Here is a 14,330-nt window from a genome sequence, read left to right as displayed (position 1 = left end):
GTAAGTACACTGTAGCTGTCTTCAGACACTCCAGAAGAGGGAGTCAGATCTCATTACAGATGGTTGTGAGCCACCATGTGGTTGCTGGGACTTGAACTCAGGACCTTAGGAAAAGCAGTCGGCGCTCTTAACCACTGAGCCACCTCACCAGCCCCTATTAAAAAATTCTTAATTTTACATGATAGGTGATTAAAAGCTAATAATAGAAAATACCCCTGGACTCAGTTTGGGGCCTTGACATCCTAGCAAAGGGTTTTGTGGTGTTGTACACCTTTAAGCACTCAGGAGACAGGCAAACAGATCTCTGCGAATTCAAGGCCAGTTTGGTCTGCACAGCCAGCTGCAAGCTAGTCATAGCTGTAAAGCGAGATCTTGTTCAAAAAGAAAATTAATGGTTTCAGTGTAGTGTGCCCCTTGGATGTTCTTGGACATCTTAAGAGATTGTGTCTTAGGAAAGAGTTTTTAAAATAGATTATGCTCACGTACTAGAGTAGTAATATCTGTGTGACTCTATTACTATATAGTTAGCAGTGTATACCCTGTGCTGTTGATAAAAGCAGCAAAGCTCTTGAAGGAAAAGAAAAGCATTAAGTTCTTTTTATATAAGCCCTTAACCTGAGGCATGTTAGTTTTAATATCCCGTTCTAAAATGTCTGAACATTAAGATGGGTGCTGCAGTGTTTTGGCAAGGCCTTAAGTGCAGAGTTTGTATTTTTAGGTTTCACATAAAAGGATGCAGAACCAGGCTGTTCCTCTGGTGCCTCTGGGGCATGAAAGTGGATTAGAAGAAGGTTGCCATTTCTGTGCTTGCCCGGCTCTTGAAATGAGTTGATCTGAAGACTGGCAAGGTCTGCTGCTTTGCTCTTGATACTTACTGCTAGTTGTTCTTGATACTTATTGCTGGTTACAAACAAGCAAGTTTGTTTCTTTAAGGAATCAAATCCCAGCCATAAGCGTCATCCTCAGAAGCACACATAGTAGATTTACTGTCTCTTTCCTAACCTCCACAGTTGATGAGGCCATTAAATTAGACCCTTGCAAAGGCGAACTTAGGTAGGTTGAACCCAGGAGGCTGGCTTGAATATTTGTCTTTAACGGCCGACTATAAATTTATTAACACTGGACATTTTCTTCACTAGATATAGAAACAGCTGCCAAATCCACCAAGAAAAGTCCTGGTGGAGAGAGGCTGACCATTTCTGCAGCACTGGGGATGGCTCTGCTATGTGACAGCCAGGGTCATTCAGCTGCTTTTCCTTACTAGGAATTGTCTAGGAATGGCTGGGCTTGAGAGCTTGCTGTGTATATATATGCCCATCTATCCCTTTTACTATACAAACTGATGATCATATACTACAGTCAGGTTGCTGTCTCAGATAGTAACTTCATTAGGAAAGTACTGACACTGTAAGTTGAATGTTTTGTGTATTATTTCCAAATGTAAAAATTTAGAGTGGCTGCTTCTAAATAGTCCTTACTTACCTGATGTCATTGTCCACTCAGGGCCAGTTTTGTTTAAGCCATATGCAATTCCTTCAGCTTCTCTAAATTATCTTGGTTTGTTGTTGTTTGTTTGTTTGTTTGTTTGTTTTTGAGACAGGGTTTCTCAGTGTAGCCCTGGCTGTCCTGGAACTCACTTTGTAGACAACACTGGCCTTGAACTCAGAGATCTGCCTGTGTCTGCCTCCCACATGCTAGGATTAAAGGTGTGGGCCACCACTGCTGAAAGATTTAAGTGTGTGTGTTTTTGACTTTTTAAAGGATTGATTTATGTAGCTCTTTATGTGTGTGCCTTTGTGACCCATGGAGACCAGAGGGCATTGGGTTCCCCAGAACTGGAGCTCCATGTAGTTGTGGCTGTTGGGTACTAATCTGGGTCCTTTGCAAGAGGGTGAGTGCTTAGCCACTGACCCTTCTCTCCTAGCCCTAGAGTGTCTTCATGACTTAGGCCTTTTGTAATCACTTGCACCTTTTTGTTATATCAAGATGTCCTTGGATTTCTGATGTTCCTGCAGAGTGCTGGCATTTACAGGAATGTTCTAGCATGCCCTTTCTGTTGCTGAGGTTGGGGGTAATCAAACCCTGCATGTTAGACAAGCCTAATGTCAATCAAGCTACGTCCCTAGCTCTGCACATTTAAGGAGACCAGTAGTGGGCTGGTTTTGTCCTTAAGGAGCAAGCCCATTCCTTTGAGGTTGGCATTGTTGCCTAGCATCAAAGATGTAAGCTAAAGAGGCAAGCAGCTTTAGCAGCAGGAAAGGTGAGAGAGCAGGGCATTAAGTGCTCCATCAAAGGCCTCTTTGAGGCTTTCTGACTCAGTGGCCCTGCTAAGGCTTGCCCAGCACAGTACAGCTTCATCTGCTGTGAAGCAAATGTGAGGTGAAGTTGGTTACATTGTTCAGCTTCTGCTGCAGAGTTGGCACACCTTGTTTCCTAACCAACTGTGTGTCCTGTCCATCCCCACCCCACCCCACCCGTGGTTTTTTTTTTTTTTTTTTTTTTTGAAACAGGGTTTCCCTGCCCTGGAACTCACTCTGTAGACCAGGCTGGCCTCAGACTCAGAGATCCTACTGCTGCTGCCTTGTGAGTGCAGAGACTAAAGGCGAGAGCCACCACCATCTGCCCCCCCCCCAAAAAAAAAAGGGTTATTTAAAGATGGCAACCATAAAGTGAAGGCTTTATGGTAGAACTGAGAGCACCTTTACCCCTTTACCTGTAGAAAGCTGTGTAGAAGCATAGCACTGTTAAAGAGTGTCCGGGTCTAAAACTGCTCATTCACATGGAAGCCAGTCGAGATGAGCATAACTTAAAACCCCAGTCTGTGGATACATTCCTAGCACATATGTATTTCTTCAGTGAGTGCTGTGGCTGAAGCTGTGGGGAGGTGTTGAGGCGGTGACTAAGATGGAGTCCTTGGGAGGAGAGGCAGGTCAAGTTGGAGTTTTGTGAATAAATTGAAAGGCAGACTTGAGAAGAGCTTACATTGGTTGATGGATGGTTGGGGGTAGAAGGAAGTCTCTCTTTTCCCTAGTGCCTTTCAAGTGCCTCTGTGCTGAGAGGCTGGAGAGCTGGGTGTGATGGACGGCACACACCCGTAATCCCAGGACTTGGGAGTAAGAGCAGAGTTCACAGTTGTGCCCTGTATATCAAGTTCAGACCAGCCTGGCCTACAGAACATGCTCTTTCAAAAGTTGTCTTTTCATTTCACTCTGCGTTTCTGGCTCATGAGTTACTGTCAAAGTTGTCCGTGATTTTGCTTTCCTTGTCTGTCCTTCGACACGTTCCCAGTCATGTAACTTTACACATGTCAGTTGTGGACACTGTCGTGGTCCTTTGAACTTTCAATCACTTGTGCGTCTAGAGTTTATTTTGCTATGAGGGTTGTGGGTAGGAAGCCGGCCCTTCTCACACTGTTTATGTAATTCACCGTCTTCATATGCATCATTAGCAATGATCTATTCAAAGAGCATCATGTCTACAAAGTCCCTCTCCTCCCTGTTCCTCCCCTCAGCCCTCCTTTGTATACTGGGGATTAAGTTTAAACCTTACCACATGCTATGCAGACACATGCTCTGCTGTTGACTAAAGACCACTGTTGAATTTTTGACACCAGGTCTTGCTAAGTTGCTTAGACTGACCTTAGAAGTTTCTCTGTGTCCTGTCTCAGACCTACCTTAAACTTGCATTCCTCCAGCTTCGCATCCCAGGTAGCTGGGGCTGCAGGCCTTCATTGCTAGGCTTGGCCAGACTTCCTTGATGTATTCTGGTTTCTCTCCTTTCAGCTTGCTTTCTATTTTTTTTTTAAGATTTATTTATTTATTTATTTATTTATTTATTTATTTATTTATTTATTTATTGCATATGAGTACATCACCATTGCTCCCTTCAGATACACCAGAAGAAGGCATCAGGCCTCATTGCAGATGGCTGTGAACCACCATGTGGTTGCTGGGAATTGAACTCAAGACCTCTGGAAGAGCAGTCAGTGCTCTTACCCACTGAGCCATCTCTCCAGCCCCTCCTCTCAGCTTTGTAAGGCACAGACGAGGTGATTTTTTTTTTCATTCAAAATAAGCTAGGGCAGCTCTACCATGGTGGGCTCCACATTGCTCTTTGAATAAAGACCTGATGCTCACTGTAACCCAAAGACCCTCTTCAGCCTGACTCCTGTTGTCCCCCCTCCTCCTGTTCACAATTTTATTTGAAGTCAACCTTCCTCCCTGCTTGGGTTTTAAATTAAAGACTCTTCTAGGCAGCAAAATGAGTCAATCTCAATATTCACTTAATTTCCTATCACTCAGGAAAGTTTTTTAAAAATTACCTGATGGGGTCTGGAAAGATGGCTCAGAGGTCCTGGGTTCAATTCCCAGCACCTACATGGTAGCTCACAACCATTTATAACTGTAGTCATATAGGATCCAATGCTCTCTTTTGGTATAAAGATACAAAAGCAGACAAAACTGTGTGTACATTAAATAAATAGATAAATAAATGAATAATCTTTTTAAAAATTGCCCTAATGTACCCCAGCTTGAAACATGCTGTTGTATTTAATAAGATTTATTTTATTTAAGTGTGTTTGTGTGTGTGTGTGTGTGTGAGAGAGAGAGAGAGAGAGAGAGAGAGAGAGAGAAATATGCACTTGAGTGCGAGAGAGAGAGAGAGAGAGAGAGAGAGAGAGAGAGAGAAATGTGCACTTGAGTGTAGGTGCTCATGGAAAGCAGAAACATCAGAACCCCCTGGAACTGGAATGGCAGGCTGTTTGAGCTGCCCAGTGTGGGTCCTCGGAATCAGACTCCTTATGCAAGTCCAGTTTATGCTCTTGACTGCTGAGTCATCTCTCTGGCCCGTTTTATGCATTTTTATCCAGTTTCTAAAAATTGTTTTAGATAGAAGGATAAATCTGGTTGCTAGTACTCCATCCCAGAATCTCATTTCTTCTTGCTTTTCAAAGTGTAACACTGAGCTCGGGGTGGCTTTAATCCCAGCACTTGAGAGGCAAAGGCAGAGGCAGGCGGATTTCTGAGTTCGAGACCAGCCTGGTCTACAGAGTGAGTTCCAGGACAGCCAAAGCTACACAGAGAAACCCTGTCTTGAAAAAAAACAAAAACCAAAAACCAAAACAAAGTGTAACACTGTATCTCTGGCTGTTGTCATTAATTTTAAAAAAATTATGTTTCTTTATGTATATGAATGTTTTGTGTGTGTGTGTGTGTGTGTGTGTGTGTGTGTGTATGTATTCACATGGATGACTGGTCAGAAGAGGGCATTAGCTCCCCAGGAACTGGGTTTACAGCTGGTTTTGAGCCACTCTGTGGATGCTGAGAATCAAACCCCCATCCTCTGTAAGAAGTCAACCTTCCTCCCTGCTTGGGTTTTAAATTAAAGACTCTTCTAGGCAGCAAAATGAGTCAATCTCAATATTCACTTAATTTCCTATCACTCAGGAAAGTTTTTTAAAAATTACCTGATGGGGTCTGGAAAGATGGCTCAGAGGTCCTCGAGTGCTCTTGAACGCTGAGCCACCGCTCCCACCCCTGTTGTCATTAATTTAATTCCATAAACATTGATATTTTTAAAACCTCATTTTTCTTTCAGGTTTTTTTTTTGAAATTTTTTTATATATGTATGTGTGTGTATCTGCATGGGTTTGTGTGTATCATATCCATGCAGTAGGCTGCAGAGGCCAGAAGAGGGTTTTGGATCCCCTGGAGTTGGAGTTACAGGCAGTAGTGCGCTGCCCACTGTGGGTGCTGGGAATGGCACTCAGGTCCTCTTGGAGAGCAGCAAGTGCTCCTAACTACTGAGCTCTCTGCCCTCTGCTCCCTCGGGTTTTGGAGAAGACTCTGTCGCCTAGGTTACCTTCAGACTTGCTCTGTACTTCAGGCTGGTTTCAGATTTCTGTAGCCTCCTTATTTCTGTGATTACACACATGCCATGGTGCTCAGCCAATCTTCTTTCTTGTTAGCATAATGGTTGCTTTAAAATTTTAAATTTTCAGTAGCAAATAAAGTTTAGGAATAAAGTAATTAAGTAGAATAGGCAGAGCCAGTTAGAGCACCCAAAAGACACTTACTTTACAGAAAGTGGGGCTGGTGGCAGAAGGAGCCAGTAGCTTGTATAGGTTCATAAATCATACGATAAAATTGTAATTATTCCATATTAATAAGGTATATGCCATTAGTAGATACTACTTATAGCTTATGCAGTATATGAATTTTCCATAACTGAAGAGAAATTCAACAGTATTCTTTGTTGTTGTTGTTGTTTGTTTGTTTGTTTGTTTTCGAGACAGGGTTTCTCTGTGTATCCCTGGCTGCCCTGGAACTCACTCTGTAGACCAGGCTGGCCTCGAACTCAGAAATCCGCCTGCCTCTGCCTCCCAAGTGCTGGGATTAAAGGCATGAGTCACCACTGCCCCGCTTTCAACAGTATTAACTGTCTTTTTCTTTATTTCTAGGTTTAAATAGCTGAGTAAGATCAAGCTGGTGACCATGGCTGAAGGAGGATTTGATCCCTGTGAATGTATTTGCTCTCACGAACATGCTATGAGAAGACTCATCAACCTGGTGAGATGAACAGATGAGTCCAGTTCCCAGCTGATCTGGATTCTTCCTGGCCCTAGGGGATCAGTGTCTCTCTTAGTTATGTTTCTACTGCAGTGGTGGTCATGACCAAAGGCAGTTAGGGGAGGGAAGGGATTATTTCAGCTTCCCTCATAAAGTTGAGGCAGGAACTGAAGGAGAGGCCACCCTTGTAGCCCACGTCTTGCTTATTAGCCCATTCTCCTAACAACCCAGGACCCAGCCCAGGGGGCAGCACTGCCATGGTGGCCTGGGTCCTCCCACATCAACCATCAATCATAAAAATGCCCCACAGACTTATCTACAGGCTGATGTAATGAAGACATGTTCTCTGTTGGGATTCCCTCTTCCCAGATGACCGTGACTTGTGGGTAATAGAGAAGAAACTAGCCAGCACCAAGGTTAATAGAGGATTTTCTCCAGAGAGTCACTAAGAAGTATTTGATAGTGGAGACTCTGTGGTCAGTTACGAAAACGATAAAACACTTGCCAGTACTTGTTTTATTAGAGATGAAAACCAATTATTCTCTTTATTTCTGTAGATTTCTTTTAAGGACATTGGCCATCCTGCAGTGTTAACCACAATCATGCTGAGCCTGTTGTATTCATGCTGGAACAGATCATTGTTTTTAGTTATGTGGAGCTTGCCATAAGTCACCCCAGTAAGAATCTCTGTAGAAAGCATTTCTAGACCTAGTAAGTTATTTGACAAAGACATAACAAAATTACTTTTTTGATCTGGGCAGTGGTGGTGCAACATCATTAATTCCAGCACGCAGGAGGAAAAGCTGACGGGGAACTTGATCTGTAGACCAGGCTGGACCAAAGCTCACAGAGGTCTATCTGCCTCTGCCTGAGTGATGGAATTAAAGGCATGCACCACCATCGCCTGGCTCCAAAGGCAGATTTTAAATTAAGAAATTCGGATAGTCTTATTGATCTGTGTAGTATGATTTAACTTAGAGCATTTTAAGACCCTCCTTGTTCCTAAGCGTAAAACTAATACTGTTTATATCAGAGTGTGTACTTTTTACAGAAAATTGAGCACTATTAATAATAAAGTACTTTAAAAAATGTATTTAGGGTTCATATGCAGGGCCTCATGTACAATAGGTAACATTAACTTTAGGATGGGAAGGCCTTCCTGGCCTGTAGGTGGCTTTGGCTGAGGGGCCATCTCTGTGGAGCTGCCTAAAGAGGCTGGAGAGGAGGTGCTGCCACTGTGGACAGCTCCTAAGGAACAGCTTCTTCAGTGGTATTTTATGAGAGCTGTAGACTGAGGTAGGAACAGAGATGAGCCACCATGGACAGCTCTTGTGGGGCAGCTGTGATGGCTGCAGGCTGAGATGTGTCACAGTGCTATCAGGAACACCATTTTTGACAGCTACTGTAGGGGCATCCTAGACTGGGGCAGGAAGGAGGGGCCTGCTGCTGTTTAGATGGATTTTGAAGTTTGCGGCTTAGGGACTACAGTCATAATTTTATAAATAAAACACAGACATGAGCTGGAGACAGGGTTCAGTGATTGTGTATTTATTTTTCTTTCAGAGAACCCAGGTTCATTTCTCAGGTTGTGAGGCAGTCATGACCACCTGTAACTCTAGCTACAGTGGTTCCAACATCCTTTTCTGGTCTCTACAAGCTCCTGCATTCACATGCACACACCCGTACACAGACACACATACATGTATTTTAAAAAATAAACTCACTGTAGACCACGTGATTGAAGATAATGCTCAACAGAATGCTGCCTGTAAGAAACTCACCTGTGAGGACACAGAGTAGAAGAGTAACGAATGATGACATATCAAGCAAATGGGATCCAAAAGCAAGCAGGAGTGGATTAAGTATAAATAGATTTAAAGACAAAACATGTTACACAAAGGAGGTTATTATGTATTGATAATAGGATTGTTTGTCAAAAATGATGAATTTGTATGCACTGAGTAGGAACACCTAGTTTTATGAAGCAAACACTGGTAGAAAATAGGGAGTCTCAGTTACAGTGTAATAGCGGGTAACTTCAGTAACTTTGTAAAACTAGAAAAAATTGTAAAGCTCTATGTGGAAGCACAAAAGACCCAACAGTGGCCAAAACAATAGTTAGAGGCATAAAAGCAGTTTCAAAGCATTCTAGAGAGCCATTGTAGTCAGAGCAGCACAAGCAGACACGTGGACCGACCAGGGAAGCACAACTTGAAGTCATAGTCTTCTGTTAACTGGTTATTAGCAGAGGTGATAAATCTAACACGTGTAGATTAAGGGAGCCAAGGAGACGGCTCGGCAGTGAGAGCAGAGCATGGCTGCTCTCAGAGAAGCCCCTGCCCCAGCACCACAGAGCCGCCCATGCACAGCCATCTGTAATTTGAGTTCTCAGGCAACCTCTATGGGCACCACATGCACATGCTCCACAGACAGACAAGCAGGCACACACACACACAAATACACACACACATGCACACACACACACACACACACACACAAATACACACACACATGCACACACACACACACACAAATACACACACACATGCACACACACACACACACAAATACACACACACATGCACACACACACACACACACAAATACACACACATGCACACACACACACACAAATACACACACACATGCACACACACACACACACAAATACACACACACATGCACACACACACATATTTAAAAACAATTAAGAACCCTTGTATAACTTCTTATGGAAAACTGATCTCCATATAGAGAAGATCAAAACTAGGCATTTATCTCACCAAACAAAACAAAAACCAAATTTATTTGTCTATTGATTGATTGATTGGTTTTATTTTTTTAGAGGTTTTGGTTGGTTGATTAGTTTTGGGTTTTTTGAGACTTCTCTGTGTAGCTCTGAGTGTTCTGAAGCTCACTCTGTAGACCAGGCTGGCCTCAAACTACAACATGCTGGGATTACTGTAAAGCCTAAAATGTATTGAAAACTACTGGAGTTGAAATTAGGGGAAGCTGTAGGGGCTGGAGAGGTGACTCAGTGGTTGGGAGCACTGGCTGCTCTTACACAGAACGAGAGCTCTGTTCCCAGCATATCCACCTGTAACTTGGTTTGACATCCTCTTCTGACCTCCAAGAGCACCAGGCACACACATGGTGCACACACATGCCTGCAGCAGAACTCATGCACATAAAATTACATTCTTTTTTTTTTTTTTTAATTAGGGAAACACTTGAGGGAAACGGCAAAGGCAGATATTTTCTGGATGACTTCAGAGGTGGGCTGAAGAAATGGCTTGCCTAAGAGCACTTACTCTCCCGGGGGCGGTGGTGGCGCACACCTTTAATCCCACCACTCAGGAGGCAGAGGCAGAGGCAGGTGGACCGCTGAGTTTCTTTATAGGCAGGGCTATGAAGAGTGACCCTGTCCAGAAACAAAACAAAAACCCCACAACAAGAGAAAGATTTTATTTTGTTTATGTAGATATGTGTGAGTCTGTGTTTGCACACGTGAGCTCAGTTCTCACAGTTTCCAGAGGCAGGTGTTGGGTCCTCTGCATCTGGGGCTGGGTGGTTGTGAGTTGCCCAACATGGGTGTGGGCTCCACCTCTGGTTCTGTGAAAGAGCAGGAAGAATGCTCACCACTGAGACATCTCTCCATCACAAGTTTCAACAATTATAATGAAGCTTTGTTACCTTTGATTTCTAAATTGATGAGATTTGTTCTTAGCATAATTTAAAAATTATTTAAAAAGTTACAAATATAGAAATCTTGGGTGGTCCCCTTTTTATGGACATAAACATTAATCAGGTTACTGTATTTTCATTGCATGGCTAAGTTTTAGTATAAAGAATGTAAACTTGTTCATACATTTTATTATCAACCTACAGTGCTGGGTTGTTGGATGTAAAGCAAGCAACCGTCTGTTATAAACCTAGCGTTTCAGAGCTGTTTGCAACTGCAATACAAATAATGCGCAGACTGGAGTGCTCAGGAATTTAAGGTCCCTCTCCTTTCCTCCCTCCCACATCGCTGAGATGTGTGAGCATTGAACATTTGTAATTCAGCTGCACTTTGGGGGTTGCGTATGTTTCTATTTGTTTGGGGGATGTTTCAAAATTTGTGTATGTGGGGGTGGTTAGAAACATTTTTTAAATGGTAGCTGGCAAGATGGCTCAGTGAGTTACATAGCACAAGGACCTGGGTTCAGATCCCAGGTACACATAGAAAACCAGACATGCTGGACCATGTCTGTCACTCCCTCCCCAAGCTGTGCCATGGGGACAGAAAGTGACGGGGCCCTGCAGCATCACTGTGGACTAACTTGGTCAAAAAGTTCCAGGTTGGAGCTGGTGAGATGGTTCAGCGGTTAAGAGCACCAGCTGCTCTTCCAAAGGTCCTGAGTTCAAATCGCAACAACCACATGGTGGCTCACAATCATCCATAACAAAAATCTGATGCCCTCTTCTGAAGACAGCTACAGTGTACACACATATAATAAATAAATAAATCTTTAAAAAAAAAAAAAAGTACTGGCTGCTCTTGTGAAGGTCCTGAGTTCAATTCCCAGCAACCACATGGTGGCTCACAACCATCTGTAATGGGATCTGATGCCCTCTTCTGGTGTGTCTGAAGACAGCGACAGTATACTCACATATATAAAAATAAATCTTTAAAAATAAAACTGAATTGGAGAACAGTAGAGACCTTGTGTTATCGTCTGGTCCCAGTTGTACAGGCATAGGCAAGCAAACGCATGCACCGTCACACACTGTACCAATCCTCACAATGGACTGTGTCCCTTCTTTCTCCCAGTGTAATCCTTTAGGCTTCATTTATTAAATCCTTTCTGTCTGTCTGTCTGTCTGTGTCTGTCTGTCTGTCTGTCTTTTTTGAGACAGGGTTTTACTATGTGGCCCTGGCAGGCCTAGAATTTGCTGGGTAGGATAGGCTTGTCTCCAGTGCTGGGCCTAAAGGTGTGAGCCACCCTCCCTGGCTTGTGAAATGTTTTCTAAAACAAGGTGAATGAGCATAGATGCCCTGTGAGTCCTTTTCAGCTGAAGTACATGCTTGTTGTGTCACATGCAGTTTTATTTACCATATAAATGCACAGACAGCAATACCACACCATGGTCTAAGTCGGCTTTTAACTGAAGGCAGAAGTAGCACTAAAGCTATTTCCTTATAACTATCTACTGTGGGTTTTTGGTTTTGCCTTTTAATTTATTTCTTTACAGCCAGGAAAAGCAAAAAGCAGCCTTGAGAAGGACCTTTTCTGTTTCCATTGAAACTGCTCACTCTCTCTCTCTCTCTCTCTCTCTCTCTCTCTCTCTCCCTCCCTCCCTCCCTCTCTCTCCCTTTCTCTCTCTCATTTGAGTACACTGTAGCTGTCTTCAGACACACGAAAAGAGGGCATCAGACCCCATTACAGATGGTTGTGAGCTACCATGTGGTTGCTGGGAATTGAACTCAGGACCTCTGGAAGAACAGTCAGTGCTCTTAACGACTGAGCCCTCTCACTAACTTAGTAGTTCTCTTTTTAAAGATGTATTTGAAGGTGGACCATAGTGCTGCATGCACACCTTTAATCCCATTATTTAACAGGCAAGTGGGTCTGAGTTTGACACCAGTCTGGTCTACATGGCAACTTCCGAGCCAGCCAGGGCCACATAGTGAGAATCAGTCTCAGGAAAAAGAAGAGAAAAGGAAGGAAGGAAGAGAGAAAGAAAATAAATAAAATAAAAATTATTTTAAATTGCCAGGCAGTGTTGAGTACACTTTTTTAATCTTGGCCCTTGGGAGGCAGCTGCTGGTAAATCTCTCAAGTTTGAGGCCAGCCTGGTCTACAGAATGTGTTTCAGGACAGCCCCTACTACCCCCAAATTTGTTTTAAGTTTTTTTTTTTTTAGGTGTGTATGTTTGAGCTGTGCATGTGTGTTTGTGTGTGTATGCATACAAAGAGGTGTGTTTTTAGGTGTGTATGTTTGAGCTGTGTATGTGTGTTTGTTCGTGTGTTTTGTGTGCACAGGGGTGTGGAGCTGTCTTCTGACACTGAGTGTCATCTTCATTCCCTTCACTTTATTTTTGAAGATTTAATAGGCCGGGTAGTGGAGGTGCATGCCTTTAATCCCAACACTTGGAAGGCAGAGTGAGTTCCAGGATGGCCAGGGCTACACAGAGAAACCCTGCCTTGAACAAAAACAGAACAACAACAACAAAATTTTTTTTAAAAAGATCTTAAAACATTTTAAAGTGTGTGTGTGTATGTATATATGTGTATGTATGTAGTGCATGTATGTACATACACACGTATATATGTGTATATATTTATACATAGTATATAAGTATATATTATACATACACATAGACACACAAAAAACATACACGTGGAAAGGTTGGTTGATTCTGTTCTTAAGACTTAAGAGTCTCGTAGACTTGTTTCCCCTTGGAATAATCTTGAGTGTTCAGATGATTCCTTTTAGTTTTTTTTTTGTTTTTTTTTTTTAAGGTGTGTTTATTGTATTTATGGGTGCACTATAACTGTCTTCAGACACACCACAAGAGGGCGTCAGGTCCCATTACAGATGGTTGAAAGCCACCATGTGGTTGCTGGGAATTGAATTTAGTACCTCTGGAAGAGCAGTCAGTGCTCTTAACCACTGAGCCATCTCTCCAGCCCTCCAACCCTCTTTTATTTATTTATTTTTAAAGACTTATTTATTGAATGTATATGAGAACACTGTAGCTGTTTTCAGACACAACCAGGAAAGGGCATCAGATCCCATTAGAAATGGCTGTGAACCACCATGTAGGTTCTGAGACTTGAACTCAGGACCTCTGGAAGAGCAATCAGTCCTTTTGGATTTTTTTTTCCCCTCCTTTTGGATTCTTAAGGATTAAGATATATATCTCATGGCTGGGTGGTGGTGCATGCCTTTAATCCCAATAATTGGGAGGCAGAGGCAGGTGGATCTCTGTGAGTTCGATGCCAGCTTGGTCTACAAAGCTAGTTCTAGGACAGCCAGGACTACACAGAGAAACCCTGTCTCGAAAAACAACAACAAATTAACAACAAATATATATATATATATATATATATATATATATATATATATATATATATATATATATATATCTTAATCTTACATTAGTTAAGATCTTTTTACTTCCGTTCTGACTCAGCAAGACTGAGCATCCAGAGGGTAGCTTGCAGGTCTGTTGGTTATCACAGCCCTGCTTAGATGAGCTTGTACTCTATGTAGAACACTGTGATTACTGTGTTACTTGGTTGTTACTGTGTTTCAATTGTGTTGTCTGTGCTAATCCCTGATGGTCCCTTGGTAAGCAAGTAATTTCCTGTCCCCATGAGAAGAACTGGAGCTCGGAGGGGTCAGGTAACCTGCCTGCCCAAGCCTTGAAACACGAGCGTGGTGCCTAACCTGTAACTGTGTGGCACCCGTGCCTAGCCAGCTCAGCAGTTGTTGTGCAGGTTGCCATGCAGTTGCAGGGTGGGTTACTGAATATGTAAGAGGTTGTCTGTCATTCAAGAGACCAAACTGAAAAGTTACTGCTCTTCACTCCAGCCTTGGGGAGGTAGAGACAAGGAGGATTGGAGTTTATGGTCATCTGCTATGTAGTGAGTTTGAGGCTAGCATGGCCTACATGAGAACCAATCACAAAATAAAGAGCCTAGAGAGATGGCTCAGCAGGTTAAGCGCACTGGCTGCTCTTCCAGAGGACTGGACCTGGTTCATTTCCTAACA

General features: G+C 42.9%; 1 protein-coding gene across 1 annotated transcript in view; it reads left to right on the top strand.

The window, feature by feature from the left end:
• Smim14 (small integral membrane protein 14) overlaps positions 1-14,330 on the top strand; it is a 45,999-nt gene that overhangs the window by 18,038 nt on the left and 13,631 nt on the right. The window contains exon 2 of the mRNA XM_021163061.3: positions 6,461-6,569. Coding sequence (XP_021018720.1) covers positions 6,495-6,569 — 75 coding nt within the window. The 5' untranslated portion in view covers positions 6,461-6,494. The remainder of the gene's footprint in view (positions 1-6,460; positions 6,570-14,330) is intronic.

Source organism: Mus caroli, unplaced genomic scaffold (genome assembly GCF_978045245.1).
Source record: "Mus caroli unplaced genomic scaffold, Mus_caroli_1 scaffold_4, whole genome shotgun sequence".
NCBI lineage: Eukaryota > Metazoa > Chordata > Mammalia > Rodentia > Muridae > Mus > Mus caroli.
This window is presented reverse-complemented; position numbering and strand designations above follow the sequence as displayed.